This window comes from Malaya genurostris, chromosome 1, assembly GCF_030247185.1.
Source record: "Malaya genurostris strain Urasoe2022 chromosome 1, Malgen_1.1, whole genome shotgun sequence".
Classification (NCBI taxonomy): domain Eukaryota; kingdom Metazoa; phylum Arthropoda; class Insecta; order Diptera; family Culicidae; genus Malaya; species Malaya genurostris.
The window spans coordinates 32,502,656-32,523,057 of record NC_080570.1 but is presented as its reverse complement, the minus strand read 5'-3'; the positions used below and the strand labels follow the sequence as shown (position 1 = coordinate 32,523,057).

The 20,402-nt window shown below is 36.8% G+C and overlaps 1 protein-coding gene across 6 annotated transcripts; it reads left to right on the top strand.

Moving 5' to 3' along the window:
• The first annotated feature begins 4,077 nt into the window (after window positions 1–4,077).
• LOC131436194 (troponin T, skeletal muscle) lies at window positions 4,078–18,748 on the top strand. 6 transcript variants are annotated; one of them, XM_058604788.1, is made up of 12 exons: window positions 4,078–4,221; window positions 10,220–10,263; window positions 11,012–11,059; window positions 13,321–13,338; window positions 15,775–15,925; window positions 15,991–16,206; window positions 16,277–16,495; window positions 16,582–16,674; window positions 16,745–16,825; window positions 16,937–17,015; window positions 18,181–18,314; window positions 18,386–18,748. In XM_058604788.1, exons 2-12 carry the CDS (start codon window positions 10,241–10,243, stop codon window positions 18,482–18,484), a joined length of 1,161 nt encoding a protein of 386 aa, XP_058460771.1. In that variant the 5' UTR covers window positions 4,078–4,221; window positions 10,220–10,240; the 3' UTR covers window positions 18,485–18,748. The 6 variants fall into 6 exon arrangements, with proteins under 6 accessions (XP_058460771.1, XP_058460807.1, XP_058460796.1 ...); XM_058604779.1 differs by lacking the exon at window positions 16,937–17,015 and adding an exon at window positions 17,381–17,459 and having other exon boundaries at window positions 4,080–4,221; XM_058604824.1 differs by lacking the exon at window positions 13,321–13,338.
• Window positions 18,749–20,402: the final 1,654 nt, after the last annotated feature.

Here is a 20,402-nt window from a genome sequence, read left to right as displayed (position 1 = left end):
TTCAACCCTAATGCATTGATTTAATGTAGCAATGTAGTTTCTATGAGCTGTTATCGATAATGTTTGATTGACATAAAATATAGCATTAAATGACAATATTTAGCATGACCAAAAGCTGTTGTAAGATAATGCTTCATTATATTTTGAATGCAATTTTAATGCACTCTGCTTTCAACGATGTTATACTAAAGTTGTAAATGTGCAATGATATAAAGCATAAGGTTACTTGGGTAGATCACAGTTTTAAGAAAACATGCATTTTTCATCAATAATTTTTCAAACAAAGTTATAACCAAAAATTGGTCTGAAAGTCTGTTGAAAAAAAGTTTAAATTCCGTAATGGCCTGAGTAAATTTCTTGAACAATTTTGAACACTCAGGTATCGAAGGCTTCCTAGGGCATTAATTACAAATACATTTTGTATTACGTAAACAATTTATAAAGAACGTAGATTCCTGGATTTGATCCGGATCTAACTTCCGATTCCAGAATTAAAGGGTGATGCAATATCAGGCCATCGTATAAAGATTGTCCCAGAAAGTATGGACGCAACCAAAAACCGCTGCCATTTCGCAATGGTTCAGAATCTGTCAATTTCTATGGCTGCGTCCTGTTGTTTACACTCTTCTCTAATCACTTTTGCAGTTGTTTATTCGTTTTCATTAGTTTGTTTCGAAATGCTTGGACTTTCAGCAGAACAACGTCGAAAAATGGTGTTCAAATGGTGCACAGAACGCGAACTGTCACTGAGAAAGATAGCAAAAATGGAAGGAGCAAGTGAAAAAGCCGGGCAAAATGCAATCAGGAAGTTCGGTGAGGATAACACCTTTGAGGATAAACCGAAAACGGGTCGAAAAAATGGTCCTGCTAACCCTCAGTTGGATAAACGTATACTGAAGGCGTTCGAGCAAAAGAAGGAGGTTTCTGTTCAGAATGTGGCCAAAAAAGTGGGCACTTCGAAGTCAAATGTTCTTCGTGCTAAAGAACGTTCGAATATTCGCACCTATAAGAAGCAGAAACAACCAAAACGTAGTCCTAAACAAGAAGCATCGATCAGGCCGAGGGTTCGAAAGCTGTACAATACGATTCTTGCTGGAAATTTGAACTGCATAATCATGAACGACGAAACCTACGTGAAACACGATTACAAATCCTTGCCGGGACCACAATATTATACGGTGCGAGAAGGGCAAGTGTTACACCAGTCCGAGACATCGATTGTAGTCGAAAGAAGGTGGTAAGAAAGCTATGGTCTGGCAAGCAATTTGTAGCTGCGGTAAGATTTCGAAACCCTTCATCACCACTGCTTCAATGAACAGCGAAATATACATCAAGGAATGTTTACAAAAACGACTTCCACCCATGATTCGAAACCACATGGATCCTGTTGTGTTCTGGCCAGATCTTGCTTCTTGCCACTACTCGAAATCAACGGTAGAATGGTATACTACCAAAAATGTCACTTTCGTCCTAAATACATGAAACCACCAAATTGCCCACAACTTCGACCAATTGAAGAATTGTGGGCATTAACGAAGGCACATCTTAGGAAACATGTCTCGGCAGCCGAAACCATTCAACAGTTCGAAAAAGATTTGAAAAAAGTGTCAAAACTTGTCACCAAGAAGTCTGTACGGAATTTAATGAGGAACGTTCGCAAGAAGGTGCGCCAGCTAGTCTACAATGGCTAAGTAGTAAATGTTGAGAATATTATTCTGTTGTTGTTGTTTTAATATTATCAGTATATCGAATAAAACTTTCTGGGACAGTCTTCAATGCAACGATGCAAAAGTGGGAAAAAATATTCTAAATCGGACTCAAAACTGTTACAATTTGTAAGTCATGAAAGTTACTGACCATACGAACCGACTTTGACTATATCGGTCACCTGAATCCGGGGCCGGAAGTACCTACTATCACGTGACTACAAGTGACTACTATTGAGAAACTTAAAATGGAACTAACTCACTGTTCTTCGCGACGGCTCAATCGATTTTCCCAAACTTAGATTCAAATGAAAGGCCTTACCGGTCATTTACCAAATTTCTTAATTTGATCCGGATCAGAATCCCGATGCTAGAATTAAAGGGTTATGATTATTTGATAGTTCAAGCCATCATATGGTGCGGCGATGCAAAAAAGGAAACATTCTTCTAACTTGAGCTTAAAACTTCCAATTGATAGGTCATATTAGTTGCTAACCATACGAACTGACTTCGGACCAGAGACCGGTATTCTGGTCCATGGAAATTATGGCCAAAAATTTAAATATAGAATAAACTTACTTTTCTTCCCGACGGCTCAAACCATTTTTACAAATAAAAGCCCAAGATAAAAGGTCTTCCGGATCTACAGGGAGAACTGTGTTTGAAATTTCAAACCGTTGTTTGAACCAATGCAGCAAAACGTGAGCTGTTTGCTCAAGAGAATACCACAGTAATATTGCTGAGAACACCAGTCACATAAGAAAAGCATCATCACACTACTAGGTGGATTGAAACAGGTTTTATCGCTTGAGAAATATAAAAGAGTAGCTGAAAAAGGGCAGGTTTCTTCAAGAAATCAATTTTCTCAAAACTAAGTAACGGGGGTGTGAGCGAACTTAATAGAAATGTCAGGATTTGAACTGACCTGAATTTAAGAATAATTACGTAGAAACTAGGAATCAAACTGAAATCAACCGAACTGTTTGACAGTAGTTAGAGCTGGTTTAAGGCTTGGCACTAGTAAGTTCAATTCATGTATTAATTACACCTATGAGAATTTCCTACAAATACACAAAAAAGAAAAGACAAATTTAACCTAGAAATTGTTATCTTTTAGGAACCCAATTAACAACCAAACATCTCCGGTGTTTACAACAAAACATGTTTTTTAACTAATTCAGGGCCAGCTTGGATAATTAAAATAAATGAATTATAATGGTTAAACCGAGGGGGACGACAGATCTGGTTTTTTCAAATAAAATACAAAAAGTCAATGGAAAGTGAAAAAAACTACATCTATCCAAACATCTAGATCGATCCGTTTAAAAGCTTTTCTAACCGTGTAAAAGAAAGTCAAAGAACATGTGATCTCTTAAAAAGTTTCTGTTACTGGTCTTGACATTCACTGAGTGTCAACATTGATTCGTCAGCAGATTGGTAAAATGAAATTAGGGTTAAACAACATTGAAAATTTGTTTTCTTGGTAGCTGGGAGCATGAAGATGGAATATAATAATTTTTGGTTCGAGTTGAATATAGAAACTGTGGAAAATGACGCAGATATTAAACGAGAATGGCCAACATTCCGATAGGATATGGCAGATAATCCGGAGCATACGCTCTCGGTGTGTGGGTTAGCTATGCACCAGAATATAACAAAACTGATTTTACAGGACGATAGTTCACAACTTTCCGAACTGTCTGCATCTGGCATCTTCATGTGACATTTGCAACTTTCAGGTTTCATGGCCTATTACGATACATCATATCTCCATGATTATGTGTTTAACCAGCAAAAATCCATGAAAAGACGATCGATCCATATTCAACCGTTACTATGTGTAGCAAAGAGAAGCAAAGTGTGCATAATCGTATGCAGCGTGAAAAAGTCTAATCGAAGCGAAGTGCAGTTTTTTAGTGTCGTCCCCCTCGGGTTAAACCAGAATCGATTTTCTGACTAAAGTGCATTCGAACAGAAGGATTTAGAAGTAATGCACATCATTTCTTCGCTAAGGATGAAATTGTAGTACATACCATTGTCAAAGAAAATCGACTATCATTGAAGAATAACGAAGAAAAGTTCCACTGGCAAAACTGTATTTCGCGAAGATAAATTTGTTCAATTCAAAATTGTATAATATGCCACACACGCAACCCAATAAGCGTGGGTATATGTCCTCACTCCGAGAAACGGTGTCGCTTACGAGTGGTGGCGCATTCACGTTTTCCTCTCGTTACCTCACCGGTCATCCCGACGGCGCACCGGTCACTCATTGCGAACCACTGCAATGTCCTACGATCGCTATGTACTACATCGGTGCGATCCTTATTTACCGCACATGATCCACATACCAGCGCGATGGTGCTCTCTTTACCGTTGTGTGCGTGTCGGGTTGGAAAATTAAGACTTCAGAATAAGGCAGCTGGGTTTCCTCGATTCAGTCATCGCTGGCAGCAACACTGACTTCGACGACGGTCGACAGATCAGTGCGTGTTTTCATTTTCTTTTGAGAGCAGTAAGTTCCCTTCTTTGTACTAGCATTACTTGTGTTACTTGTTCGATTGGTTGCTTTGATTGTTCGACTGAAAAAAAAATGTTTTTCGTTTAACTTATAAGTTGCGATCGAGAAAGGAATAGTAAAATTTATCGAAAAAAAAACGAGTTTCAAGTGGTTGGAATTGACCCAATAATAGAAGAATTCGGGTATTTTCCTTGTCGTGAGTAATAATCTTGATTTTGAGAAAGATTTGTTTTTTTTTTGTAAAAGTGTTATGTAACTCAATAAGAGTTAGGAAGATCAAGATTGGGAATAAGTTCTTTTGTGAAAAATTTGTCGGAACTTTTCATTGTGAAGTGATATTGCTATCTCGAAATGTGATGTACCACACCAAGGAAATGAGGTTGATGCGACCGATTTTAGCTACAGCCATTACTAAAATTGGTTCCGATTTTCTGGGATCGTCTGCAGGAGACGAGCTTTTCACATGGTTTGTCGGTTGAAACGCATTTCAGGTGTTGAAATGTTACATGGCTGAAAACTAAACAGTAAAACATGACTTCTGTCGATTTGAGTAGTTGAATGCTATAAAAGAAATGATTTAGGAATAATTTAACTACCTCTAAAAATTATCCATATTTAACTACCTCTAAAAATTATCCATATTATTTCAAGTAAGGATTTGTCTTTTTACTAAAATTGTTTTCTTTCAACATGTTTTTCGACACTTTTAAGTCCTTCTCATAAGTGAAATAGATAAACAATTTCCAGTATTAAGAGTAACAAGCTCGGATTATACAATACTGTTAAAAGCAAAGCTCTCATGGTTAATTTAGATGATTACTTTAATCAAGATGTTTCGCTCTTATCATTCAATATGAAATTAAGTGTTATTCAACCGAAAGCAAGGAATTATCGAAAACAATTCGAATAAACAGTCAGTCAACCTCCCATGTAAATCTTTCAACAAATTTCACTTTTCCATTCCAAACGAACGCGCTTCGTTTTGAAAATGGCGAAAAATCAAACGAATATGCTCTAATTTCGCAAGATCTTTCGAAATCGTGGTTTCCGACGTCGAGTAAAACCAATATTTATAGCACGGTCGATCGCCTGCACCTACGTAGCAAACTGCTCAACTCGGAAAATCTAGGTCCGAACGATCTCCGTGTAGTGTCTTTCGCAGTCTTGTGTGACTGTACAGCAGAAACACATCCCGAACGTCTAACCACGCTCTGAGCTCAGTGGTTGAAATTTCTTCAGCATTGAATTGAATACTCTAAAAATAAACCTTTGGCACACACTAAGCCACCTCTGCAACAATAAAAAATCCTTCATCGCTGAGCGCGTTTCATTGCAGCAATCGGCCGAACCTTTTTTCGGATTCACAGTAGGCTGGGCCAAAACGCCTGCGCATTATTTTAGAGTGAAAAATGTTAACGGTGTAACAGAAATCACCATAACGGCACCGGCTGGTTACAATAAAAATAGTTTTGCTTCTCGGAATTGCTGCGGGTGTCCTATATGGCATGGCTTAGTTAATCTATGAATGAAACATTTCGAGGTTAAAACTTATAGCAAACGCCACGCGTAGGTGTAATGAAAGGTAAATACTGGCTGCCAGTGGCGGAATTTTTAGAAACCTGTTTGTTTGAAGAAAATTAGTTCGAACGCTTTGAGTATTAAATGATACTCCTATAGATTAGATTAAGCAGTATAAAATACCATGCGTTTGCATTAATTCGGAAAGAGAAAGGAACACCTGATAAATGGCTGTTAAAGCTGTACCTACACTACACATGCACATACTTCAACACTTCAGAATTAAATTTTGATGTTCAAAAACTGTTAGGAAAACCTAAGGCTCTTAATGTTTGGAATTATTAATAACAAATTGTTTGTGGTTTATGAGTAGTAATGAAAACGTGATATCAGTGTCTAGAACAAACAAAACTGGAGTAAATCCCACTTGTAACTAGTATTCATTCTCGTAATCCAAAATCTATTGGCTATTCTTTGCTCGCAACAATCAATACGGAAAAGTATGACTAAGGAAAGCTCTGTAATAATCATGAGTTGATTTTACAAAATTACGAACATATTAGAGTATTACTATACATTTGCTGAAAGATATTTGAGGATTTGATGAATTGGGTGAAACATTACTAAAGTAAAGGGTTATTGTAGAATCGAAATCCCCCATACTGTATTTATTTGAATTGTATTGAGGATGGATTTTGTTGATAATAATACGATAACGGAACGTGGGATAGGACAATTTTTGAAATTATATGATAGAATTGATCAAAATATTTGAAACAAATTGTTTTTCTCGCGCGATAATACGCTGACTTTACGTATGTGTTGTTCGTCAAAAGTAGTAGGATTAAAACCTACTGCAAAAATTATTTGCATAATCTCCATTAATGCTTTACCCAGAACCTCAATCGCTACTGGTCTGGAAACATTTTCTCATACACGACTCTTATCGATAAAATTGTTTAATATGTCGAAATATATTTTCGGTTTGCTAACAAAAAAATGGCATCGAAATTTCGAAACAGAACTGAAATTACTTTTCAAAAATCTTTCTAGACAAACTATCTTCACCACAAAACAATAAAACCTGTCTTACGCCCAAGAAAAAATCAAATATGATTATTCTTTCACTGAGACTCGAGATTTTTATATGCTTACACACTTAAATTCTATTACTGAATCTCTGCAAAAAAAAATGCCGAGATGTGCATAGCTCGGTAATCGTCTCGAAAAATATATAATTACTGAGAGTCTCTGCAATCCTAAATTTGTTAACTGTCAGTAGCAATTTTGTGGTTAGCTCGGCAAAGGCGATCAGGATTGAATCATGAATTGCCGAGTCATCAGTAATTGAACATACAAAGGATTTTTCTTTATTATTGAATGAAATGAATATCACAAAAGCTAAAGTTGGGGAGATCGGGTGTTTTATTAATGTTTATCTCAATCCAACATACGAATTCAGCTCATGATTTTTAGTGCTTCTCAAAGCCTATACCTGGAAACAAGCAGATATTTGTGAGTGTATATGAAAAAATAATGTTTTTTTTATTTTACTTACCTTTTCATAAAATATAAAAATCTTTTTCCTTCACTCAATTTATATGTTTTCCACTCGACAAACAATGGCGACGTGGTGCTTTGCGAAACCGGCAAGAGATATTAGATGACAAGTGTCTTACCGAGTTTCAGTGGAAGCTACCACACTGTTCGAAATCTCGGCAAACGGATTTGCTGATCTCGGTATATTTGTTGTTTGCTGACAAGTTCAGTATAATATTATGCCTACGGTAAAACAGACGCTTTACCGAGATATAAGAATATTACTTTGACGAATTTCGGAAAAGAGCATGTGGGCTACTGAAGAATCAGTAAAATGTCGTGTTGCGGATATATTTCGGCATTCCAATATGCCGAGCTCGAGAATCTGTTTTAAGTTTGTAGGACTCCAATCAGTTATTTATTTATTGTTATTTATTCCATGTATAATGTTGCGCTTTATTTCTTCAAAAAAAACTAGTTAATCTAGGAAAATGAGTGAACAAGAGATCTTCAAAAAAGAACACAAAAGAATGCACTCTCTATTATTGAATTTGGTCACTATAAAATATAACTTATGGTTCTCATATTTTTTTCAGAGGAACATACAAAATTTCATAAGAACGAAAGAACGGTTCAACAGCACTAGTTCTTATGGTAGAACTATCAAGTTCAGAATGGTTCTTTAACACGAACGGTTTTGCCTCTAGATGTAAACATTTTAAAAGGTCATATAAGCAAATAACAGTTTCTTTTGATTACTTCTGCGTTATTAAGGAGTGTATCGAAAAGTAGTTAGTATCATTGATTATTGAATAAAAATGCAAAAAACAACATATTTTGACATCAGTTTTCGATATATTGTAGAAAAACTACATTTTTATGCATTTCACTGATTATATTGAAGAAAATCTTAGTTTCTGTGAAACGCTCGCACTTTGGACTTGACATTCTTCATGAAATTCTGCACAGTTAATTTTGTGACTTTCCTGGTGGCAGCAGTCCAGTTTTTTTAAATCCTGCATGTTTTGGCACACTGTACCTTCCTTCCGAAAGTGCCGCTCGACAATTGCCCAATACCTTTCAATTGGCCGAAGATCCGGGCAGTTCGGTGGGTTGATGTCCTTTTCCACGAATTGTACATTTTGTTTTCTCTTCTTCAAACATTCTTCCTCGTACACCTTGGCGTTAATTGTGCCTTTCGTGAAGAAAATCGACGACCGCAAACCACAGGTACAAATTGCTTCCTTCTGCCCAAACTTTTCCATCGCCACCGTGGTGTCAGCGTCGTCCAGGTCCTGGTACACCGATTTCGTATAATATTGCGGTCCGGGCAGCGCTCGAGAGTTTTCCTTGGCGTAGGTTTCGTCGTCGATCAGGATGCATCCGTCTTCATTCTGTAGAATCCGGTTATAGAGTTTTCGCGCTCTTGTTTTAGCCTGAACTTGCTGTACCAGGGACTTTTTCGGCACCTTCTGTTTCTTGTACGTTTTCAGGGAGTTCCGAACTTTGATCCGTTGAATCATCCCGATGCTGGTGTTGAACTGCTTGGCCAAGTCCCGCGTCGACGCCGATGGGTTTTTCCTGATGTACTCAACCACTTTTAAGTCCCGGACGGGCTGACTGGGACCCGTTTTCCTACCGGATCGGGGCAAATCCTTCATGGAAGGGGTCTTACCGAACTTCTCGATAATATTTTTGCCACTGGTGTGGTGCATTTTCGCCCGTTTTGCAATTTCGTTGTACGTGACACCACGTTCTGAGCACCAAGTGTGCAGAATTTTCTTTCGCGTTTCCGAATCAATTCGACTCATCATTGAAACGATAAACCGTACCGAAACCAATCGATTGCGCAGCTGTTATTGACATGTAAATAAACATGTCACCGCAAAACACGCTGCAAAAAATTAAGCCATTTCAGAGTAATAACTGTTTGAATGTTGCTAACTACTTATCGATACACTCCTTATACAATCGTTCGTTAACTATCTAGTACTGATTGCAAAGTTATGAAAGGATCCAATTTTATAATTCCAGTCCAAATTCCAATTGTTTAAAATTATAAATTCAGGACAAATTTTCTTTACCTTTACTTTTGAGCTGCTGTGCACCATACCGCTTGGTAGTGTGACGCTCCCACTTACTTCCTATCTGTGTTCATTTTGTTCTAAATTGACCATTCTTCAGCACGTGGTTTGCATCGCTTACTGCGATGTTCTTCGTAGCCCGAAAATTTTCTGGTCTGGAATGCAATTGTGGGAAAAGCTTTACGCTTCTAAAAGAGCTTTGAAATAAATACGATCCAGTAACAAGCCTTGTTTCCATCCGGGTATTTCACTGTAGGTAAATTTAAGGTCTATTCATACCATTTCAATGCGGTTCAGTACCGGACATACTGCGAATATTCATACTTGCCCGCACTGTTTCGTGTGGGTACTGAGTCGGATAAAAAGTAGATACTGGTCTGCATGAAAATCCTTTCCCCAAAGATTTGCGATTTTTAAACAACTTTTAAAACCGATTTTTGAACAGAGATGGAGTATCATATAACATTCGACTCTGCTCGTCGATATAAGAAAATATTCGTGCGAGTATCTGGCAAAATGTGCAATTGAGTATCTCGGAGAAGGATTAACCGATTTTTACCAACATAGATACAAATGAATGGTCATGTGTTCCCATATACTGCTGTCGAATCATATCCGGAACCAATTCCGGAATAGAAGGGTGATGTGCAAACAATTTCCTCGAAAATAGGTGAACCAATTTTCACTAGGATTCAATTGAAAAATTCCTTTGCTTTGAAATATATTATTTAATATCTCACTTTGCGATGATATCGAATAGCTGAACAACACCAAATATTACCAACCATTATTATTCTATCAATTCAATCATTTATCGTTTTATTGATATTTTCTTTCGATTAATTTCCTAGGTTTAACCACATCCCACCACCATGTCTGATGATGAAGAATATTCGTAAGTATCGGGCGCTCGAGAAACAGGCCGTTCTCCCGACCTAAACATTTTGGAAAATGATTTAGTCGATTTTTTTGGTTACATATTTTTGATAACGAAATCGTTAATTTTTTGTAATTGTTTTTGTTAGTCAATTTTTAATGTTTACTCAGGACCTTCCGAACTCTTGTCGTTCGACATCCATAGTCCATAGTCCGTAGTCATGTCATCATGTTCCATGATTTCCTTTTTGTATTCAAACGTCACTATTCTTTGTTTCTTGTTTCCTGAACTTTACACAACTTTTCACTGTTTAGCCATATACGAAGAAAAAAACTACAGGACAATTTTACACACTGTTGTTTTGAGTGCCAGTTTTATTACAATATTTGCTTTGTTACTTTGTTACTATGTTATTAGTCATTGGTGTGAGCCATATTCCTAGCTTTTTGTTATTTTGAATACCCCGACGCTTCCATCAGAACATATTTTATCTCTGATACCATTTTAAATACCAAACAACGCATCTAGGATAAAACCGTTAGTTGGGTTATTTTTGAATTACACCCCACTATAGTTATTCGACCAATTTCAATGGCGCGTTAGAAAATGAATTGATCGGTACTGCTCACGGGGGTGTTGCAAGCGATTTCAGAAAGGATTACTCGTACTCAAAGAGACAATTTCATAGCGAAATTGGGCCCGACCGTTGAACAAAATTTTATGCTCCTGCCCCGCTCGTGTTAATCTATTTCTAAACATTTTTTAGCTCTGAAGAGGAGGTCGTCGAGGAGCAGCAGCCGGAACAGCAGGAACAGTAAGTGTGCTTGCCATGCCAACATACTATAGATTATTAGCAAAATAAATTATTGACAAGAAGCACTCTACTCTTTACGGCTATGTTACTTTCTATTCTAATACAATACGCTGAATAAATGCTAGTTTCAGGCGGATAGATGTTTAAATCGATATATTTGAATAAAGTAGTATTTTGAATAGTTTTTGTATAGATTCGATAGTTGACGTTTAATTGGCTGTAAATCGCGATTGACTAAGATTTTCTTTGTAAATAGACTTTTTTTTAATTACATTAACAAATTATTCTAAGTCAATGTAGGTTGTGCTTTTTCAATGGTATATCCGTTCTCCAGTGATACAGAAACACATTTGTAAAATTTCGAATACCATGTAGTTAAAAACGAACAACTTCTCATAGCTGCTTCTTTCAACACTGCCACCAAGTCAGCTCATAGACAATTCAAGCTCATCCAGTTCAGCACTGTTATTATGAAATTTCGCTCGCCTCTCCCAAACAGTTCGTCAGTCGCTAGCCGCTGCAAGCAGCATTATCGCAGTTACGAAAAACTAGCACGACATTGCTTCTAATTACCTATAATATTTTAAACTAACCCTTGCAGCCTGAGACATAAACTCTAAATGTAGAATTTTCTTTTCTTTTGCAGGAAGTAAGTGCGATTTAGTATCTAGTCCCATCCCTTATTAGTCATGTACAGAATAAAATGATTTACCTTAGCGCCAGATACAAACCATTTATCAGCTAACCAAAACAAGCGAAAAAGTTTTTTAAAAAGAAAGGGCAACAGCGAACAGTTTTTTTGGTTCTTGCAAGAAAATAGTAAGAATAAGTCCGAGCGGAGATAGATATTGAGAGAAAACAAGAATTTTTGTCGGTAACACTTTACTATTTAACTACAATTTAACAGTATTCTTTTTTACGACATTTTCCAGTAACAATGAGCGATTGTCGTCTAGGATTGTATGGACGAAAATCGCTCACCTGGACAAATGTTATTGTTTTTTCGAACAGCTTACTAGCTTTTTCCACCATTGAAAACACTCCAGCGTTTGCTTCCTATTAATGTTACTTAAGTCGTTACTTGAAACCAACAACAAAACAACAATATCTTTTCTTTTTCTCTCAAATATGGACACTTGTTTCGCCTTTTCATTCGGATAAAATTTCAAACGATAGTTTTTGTTGTCGCTTGTCTCTGCTTTACGACTAGTTTTTTTTTGTTCTTATCTCATTAATATCTTATTTTGATTGCAACAGGTTAACAGTGTTGCAAGCTTTTCGTTCTATGTTTATCTGTCTTCCGTCAAATTTAGTCAACATCAAATCTCATTAGCTTCTATTTAGTAAATGGTGCTTTTTGGTTTGTTATTAGCACTGGTTACAAGTAGTGTTTTGATCATCTATGCTTTCTATCAGTGATACATCTGCTTCTAATTGTTTGACCTTAAGATATTCGTTAAAACTTCTAATTATTATGTATAACAACAATCATATTTCCAAATATCATATCTAAAAAGGTTTATGACTGTAAACTAGACCAGTAACCAAACTATCATACTCGTACTTATTTCTGGAAACGTTAACGTATTCTTATACATACACTGCTTCTTATAACCACCTTAATCTATATATAATAAAACTGACGATTTGGCAATCGTTAATATTTTGTACTTGCTAGAATATGTGTAATTCTTCTTGGATCGCTACGATGGAAAGTAGTTTAAAATATGGCAATCTAAATCGTTCTGGAATACTCGGTTATGATGATCAAATGGTTTCCTTATCCCAAATTCTTACGGTTATCCCATCCATGGGTGCCAATGAGATGAATTTAACCACTGAATACTGAGTGATACAGAATGTTTGATGTTTGTAATTTATTTGATATTTCGCCATATTTTGAACCTTTCCTTCAGAATTCATGAAAAACCTGTGAATTATGTCGAACGATTTTTTTCAAACACATTATAAAAAAAATTTGTTTTTGATTTTTTTTTTTCATTTTTTTGTGTTGTTCGCCGTCAACCTTCAAAATTGGACCGAAAAACTGTGAAAACCCCAACAACTATTTTGTTTCTACCATCAACCATTCGTGCGCCCGTGATTTCCCCTGGCAATGGTCCATGTTATGTAAAAAAAAACAAAATCCATCCAATCATCACCACCAAACAACTCAAATCGTGTGTTAATTTTACTGAACATAAATCCACGTCACAACCCATACAAAAAAAAATACAAAACCATTATCCGTAACTGCGTAGGCCTGCAGCTAAGCCCGAGTAAGTGAAGAAAAACTCAACGGTTATGCCGTTGTTCACACACCCACACGCAGATACACACAACCCCCACTACAACTGTATGCAACTATTCTATTGCCTAAACAATCACTTTTTGCGCCAAAACTAATCGAATACTTCTCAGATTAGCACATACGTGAAAGCTAGCGGAAGAGATTCCTGTTATGTCTGTGATTTAGTGGCAACGTTTTCGTAAAAAAAAACAGATTGGAGGAACTAACCACAATTTATGAGTTTCCCGGCGTCTATTGCTAAGCCACTGAACACAATCGCTCTGTCCTACTGGTTGATTATCTATTAAAATCTAATAAAATTTCCCTAACGGTCGTGAATGATAGTAACATACTACCAGTTTCGAAAGGGCCGACAAACCGATGTGACGCTAAGGTCGAATTTGTACTGTCAGTTTCGAAAAAAAAATTCAAGCAAATCTCTTTCATCGGGTTCGTCGGTTTGTCGCTAAGTATCCCGCCATATCGCAATTTCGACGAGCCTATCGAAAAGTTCGAAGTTTTCTTTGTCCTATCGTAGGAACGGTCTGCTCAAAAACTAATACTGTGTGGTTGCAAATTTTACAGGGAACTGCTAGTGACACGATGATGATATGATGTTTGATTTCAATCCAAGCAGTCAATGAATTTGAAGACGTGGAGAAAACGTTAACTGCAAAATGCGAACCTTGATAGTATGATTTTTATCATATGTTAAATCTGTCTCTTTTAATCAGACCTTGTCAATTCGAAGCCCTTCAATTAGATGGTATTGTTTTTTTGTGTAAGTGAAATTATTGATTGTGATATTACAACATTTGATGAAATTTTCCATTTTGTCAGAAAATGTTCAAGCTGATGACCACCTGAAGATTTCTACCAGTGGCGAAAAACTTGTATCATAAAATAGAATAGGGTTTTCGAGCAATCAGCGGATAGATTTGATAAATCAAAATTAAAATTTGTGAGCTGGATTGTAAAAATGCTTCATCCTTGAACACCTGCTCGCAAGGGTTGCGATTCAGATTTACAATTCTTGTTACTAACCAGAAGAGTACCGTCATTTTGAATCATTTTGATCAATTAAATTAGAAACCGCAAAATTCCATTTTCTTCAAATGGCACTTCGAAGTGTTTTTTTTAATTTGTGGGCATGGAAAAATCATCATATCAAGAGATTTTTTAATACATTAGCCTCACAAAATAACTCACATCCAAATGATTTTTTAAATATTCCTTCATTATGAAGGCCCCCTGAAAAAGTCCGGGCCCTGATGGACTCACCCCTTTTCCCCTTCACTTTCGACGGCCCAGAAACTGATTACCTCAAGTGGAATATACCTTCAATTTTTTGTCCTGTTCAATTACTATTACTTTCATATGTAAAGCCACACAAACGAACGAACATGCAGTTCAAGGGTAAAATATGCAACTTATGTAGCAGTCGAATAATGCACGTTCCCCTGTCTTGTTTTGACGTACCATTAATAGATTGTCTGAATGTTTGTATCACTCTATCGTTAACTCAGCAAAACTCTATGCTTTGAAATGTTGTTTGAAAAATCGTGAATTTTTGTATGACACTTGAATTGAGTCCATGAATTGAAAAAAAAAGTTATTTTATGTATACAACTCTACCAAAATTTCATACAAAATTTCGATTCAATTGTATTCAAAACTTTACAAAAAAAAATACCAGTGAGTTGAGCTTCAAAGTGTTTCAAAATCGTCGAATTTTGGTCCCATACAGTTTTTCTGTTAATGGATTTGTTGGTTGTAGGATCGAAACGATTCGCCACTGATCCAATAAATTACTCAATTCCTGAAACTATATGAGACGGAAATTGAACGGTTAGGATACGGTTTTGTAAGACTTCTTACTTACTCTAATTCTTACGAAAAAATTGGCGCTATCTGTGGTTTGCTGCACTACCCGTACGAATACTCGGGCATTTGTTACATCACATCCTGTTCCAACCTAATCCCAACTTTATTCAATCCCATCATTTTTCACCGGACATCATATTATTATGAACTCAAATTTCCATCCACGAAAACTTCAGGAACAATCTGTAAAAAAAATCTGTTTTTTGTACGCCGAATACAACACACTTTCCGTGTTTCTGTTTTTTGACTAATTTTTGTATATCTTTGTATTTTGTACTGTAAGCATGTCTTGAATAGATGTTATTTTTTTTTGAATCTGTGCGTGCCTGCAACCTGAATGGAAAAACAGACTATTTTTGTCGATGATGTGTATTACTCCAGACACTATTAATCGCTTCTGAACAAACTTTCTAGGAATGTTGGGTACACGTGATCGAATCCTAATCTATTGTTTTACTTCATCTTTTCTCTTTACCGCCATATTCTTTCCCATGTCAATGAAAACCAATTTCCGTTTGGACTGCGTTTCATGACCTTCTAGGGGAGACGATCCCGAGTTCATCAAGCGCCAGGATCAGAAGCGTTCAGATTTAGATGAACAGCTGAAAGAGTACATCAACGAATGGCGCAAGCAGCGGTCCAAGGAAGAAGATGAACTCAAGAAGCTTAAGGAGAAACAGGCCAAGCGCAAGGTTTGAACTCGTCTTTGATTGACCATTTCTTTGAACAGTGAGACTTAATGTGCTCCGAATTCTAGGTTTCCCGAGCTGAAGAGGAACAGCGTATGGCTCAACGCAAGAAGGAAGAGGAGGAGCGTCGTGTTCGCGAGATTGAAGAGAAGAAACAACGCGAAATCGAAGAGAAGAGACGACGTCTCGAGGAGGCCGAGAAGAAACGTCAAGCCATGCTGCAAGCCATGAAGGACAAGGACAAGAAGGGACCCAACTTTACCATCACCAAAAAGGATAGCGCTGTAAGTGATTGAATCGTGTATGCTTGTTTGTTGTTGCATTGATAACCATTGTCAACTATCTTTTCGACAGTTTGGTATGTCTAACGCCCAGATGGAGCGCAACAAGACTAAGGAACAACTCGAGGAGGAGAAGAAAATCTCGCTATCTTTCCGTATTAAGCCCCTAGAAATCGATGGTTTGAGCGCCGATACCCTGCGGGCCAAGGCCACCGAGCTGTGGGAAACCATCGTCAAACTGGAGACGGAAAAGTACGATTTGGAGGAACGGCAAAAACGTCAGGACTACGATGTAAGTATTTTGACTGATGGTCTAGTAAATTCAAGCATGATCGCAATGACGCCGACTAATGTATGGTAATTTTTTTCTGTTCACAGTTAAAAGAGTTGAAGGAAAGACAGAAGCAACAGCTCAGACACAAAGCCCTGAAAAAGGGTCTTGACCCAGAAGCCTTGACTGGCAAATACCCGGTAAGTAGTGCTACTGGTTTACTGATGTTAGCCAAATTTCTTACAATTTATCATGTTTTCTCCGTAACAGCCCAAGATCCAAGTCGCCTCCAAATATGAACGTCGTGTCGATACCCGCTCCTACGATGACAAGAAGAAGCTGTTCGAAGGTGTAAGTATTTGATAATTTTGTACTTTCCAGAGTAGATCCTTGGTTTACGCGTATTTGCCAATATGCCCATGAATGGACAATTCTAATTTATTTTTTTCTGGCATCCTGAAGGGTTATAGCACGTACTATCTTGAAAAATTAAACAAAAAATGGTCGCAACGCCAAGAATTGTGGATGGGACGAACCAAATGTAAGAACCCATCGATTAAATTTTCACTGAAAGTAAACCCACGCAGTAAATAATGCATAGTGTAATTTCTTGGACAACATGTATTGTGCTACCATTCTTTGAATAACCCTAAAAGCGTCTTTTTGAAATAGTATCTATGTCGATAAGTACCTAACGACTTATGTTCATCATCTTTTGAATATTTACTTGTTTAGCTACAAACCGTGTCTCAATGGTTTGGCTATGATAGATTTTTTTTGTTCATTTCAAACAATATTCCACCAGGTAACTTTACTGGTGATCATTTGCACGTTACATCATGTACAACTCATGTGTGTTTTTCTGTCCATTTTTTGTTCTATTTCTAACAACCGATGTGTGTGTAGGGCTTTGACACTCTGAACAAAGAAGTCCTCGAGAAGCAATGGTCTGAGCGGAAGGAACAGTATGTTGGCCGCCAGAAATGTAAGTACTTTTGCTCACTAGTAGTAATGATCATGTGTCAAGAATTTTGGGAACCCCTGTAAAATCCTAAATCAATGACATTTCGTATGAGCAAAGAAATTCCCATCTTGATAAGTGTTCTGTACTAGGTGCAATACTCACACATTATGAACCAGTTTGAAATCAAGCAAAAGTGTTTCGAAATCGTTCAGTTTCTTACATTTATATTATATTCTTTAAATTAATCCATAATTTTGTAAAAAAATTATTTCCAATAACTAATTTTATGCGATCTAGACTACTATGTGAGCGATTGAATGCAAAAATCGACATAGCGTAACTTAGTTGGGAGAAGCAATTAACGTATTTTTGAATTAAAAAACCTGATATCAACATGGAGTGTAAAAGTCGGACACGGGCGAAAAAAAACATCAAATGCATAAAGCGTATGAACCCATAGCCGGTTCTTCCAGAGCAAACGTTTTTATATCTGGCTTTTATATTCAAAAATATTGAAACGGGGATTTTAAACTAAGTTGCACTTGTCCGGTTTTTGAATTCGGCCGTTCATGTACTTGGATACCGCAATAGCTTGAACGATTGGAACACTAAACTCAATTCTATCCATAGATGCACCAATTTCAATGTAGTTATCTGTACAATTGTACATAACCTGTTCTGCCGACATTCATTTTACCATTGCGGTCTATTTTATGATGCTTTTCTATTCTCATGCCATCAGCGAAACTGCCAAAATGGTTCGGTGAGCGACCTGGCAAGAAGGCCGGCGACCCAGAGACCCCCGAGGGCGAGGATGAGGTCAAACCAGAGGACGAAGAGATTGAAGAAGTCGAAGAAGAAGTCGTCGAAGAAGTTGTAAGTTTTGGCTGAGTAGCATGTAGCAGTTAATTGCATCTAATCCTAAACTATATTTACAATTCCATCAGGTTGAGGAAGAGGAGGAAGAAGAGGAAGAGGAAGAGGAGGAGGAAGAGGAGGAGGAAGAAGAAGAAGAAGAGGAGGAGGAGGAAGAAGAAGAAGAATAAATTCCCTAACATCAACGGTTTCCTTTTAGAACTTTTGATTAAGTCGGAAGCATTATTTTTCTACTACCATTTCCATACTATTCTTCCAGCCGGCAACAAAAGCAATTCGTGAAGATGTGGACGATGTGCACCAGTATCATCGAAACCGATGTTTGCAGTCAAAATTGGGACTATCCAATACACATCCTTCATGAATTATATTATTTATGATTATTTTATTATTTAAAGTCTCAAAACAAATAAAATTATTTATTAAAAACAAAATATTTCCTGGATCAAAACCACGCATTTTATCTAAATTGATTAATTCAGTAACAGTTACAGTATCTGAAACCCCTTGTTCGACCTGCGCAAGACCACAGGAAAAAAGAATGTCAGAGAAACATTCTAATCTAAGTGTGAATGGGCGTCATCTGACGCGGAGAATTTTAGCGAAAAAATGTCGAAAATAAGAAAAAAAATTCAGTCATGAAACATGCGATACAACTCAGAAAATGTTCTACTGTTTGTCTTTTTTAGATGTTTCATGATTTCTTGTAATCCGCGAGCTGTTGATTTTACGAATTTAAAAAAAGGAGGTTAACATTGGATTTCGGTTCGCACACATTTTTATTTTTTCATATTTTTACTGCCACGAGTCTTTGGTATCATCTCAAATCTACGGTTAAAGTCTCTTATTCCCATGTTGTGAGGTAAACTGTGTAACTAAATATCTAAGTGTGTACTGTTTCGTATAAAATGGATTGACGTTGATATTGGAGCTTTCGAGATATTTTATCACAGTTACTGTTTCAAACGGCGCATATGTTCTTTGATTTTCTCTCTTATTAATTTCCAAGCCTGTTCCACGTTGACCTCTCTGTATTAAGTTTTTCATCATTACAGTAACTGGCTATTGAATAAATAGTACTACTCTTTGTTTACTTTCTCTTTCTTCGTGTTGCAGTGTATAGCATCTGATGTAATTTCATGCAAAGAGTTAAAAGATAAATAAAATGAAACTGGTACTTTCTGATGCGACATTCAAAAAAAGTCACGGATAAATGAATACATTTTCAATAAAACTGTGACCACCTTACACTATTGCATTGTGTTAGCAATCAGTCATTTGGCCGATGAGGCTATAGCAGTCCTCACCAGTGTTACCATATTCACAGATTTTTCTGTAAAACCACAGATTTTTGTGCCTAGTTTGCCACACAGATTCTGTGTCACAGAACACAGATTTTATCAAAATACACAGATTTATGCAGTTTTTTTTATGAAAATTTAATAAAAATGGCAGATTTTCAAAATGTTTTCCACAGATTTCTGCAGATTATGATCGAAAATATGCAACACAGATGGTACACAGATTTTTCAAGTTGAAACACAGATTTTAAAATGGCAACTCTGGTCTTCACACGAGACAATTTTATCAGAGATGCTAGGTTAGCTGATTTGTTTGTAAATCTAAATGTAATTCTTTGTAAAAAAAGCAGCTTTCATTTTAGTGCTGAAGATATTTTTCCGTCTTCAGATTTGCACAGATTTACGTGTATTTTTGCAGATATTCTGCTCGTTGCCGGAGCTTTTTACTGGTATTCATTAATAGTGGCAGAATTTCAAATCTGTGGACCGTTTGCTTATTTTTTTTCTGCTCCCTACAGCTACAAAGTGGAGTCGATCTTTGGAGCATTTCGTTTGACATTTAAAAATTTGGCCTGTCATCTGTAAATAATGTTAATCCAAAGTATTAAAATTATCATGAATTCAATTGGCATATTGTCGCAAAACCGAAATGTAGAGGCGCTGCTTGTTTAGAGATGATAGATTTAGCAAGAGCTGTCAAATCGGAAGGAAAATTTCTAATCACTCCACCTTTTCAACAATTTCTTATGAAAACGGGCAAATTCATCTGAAAAATCATAGTAGAAGT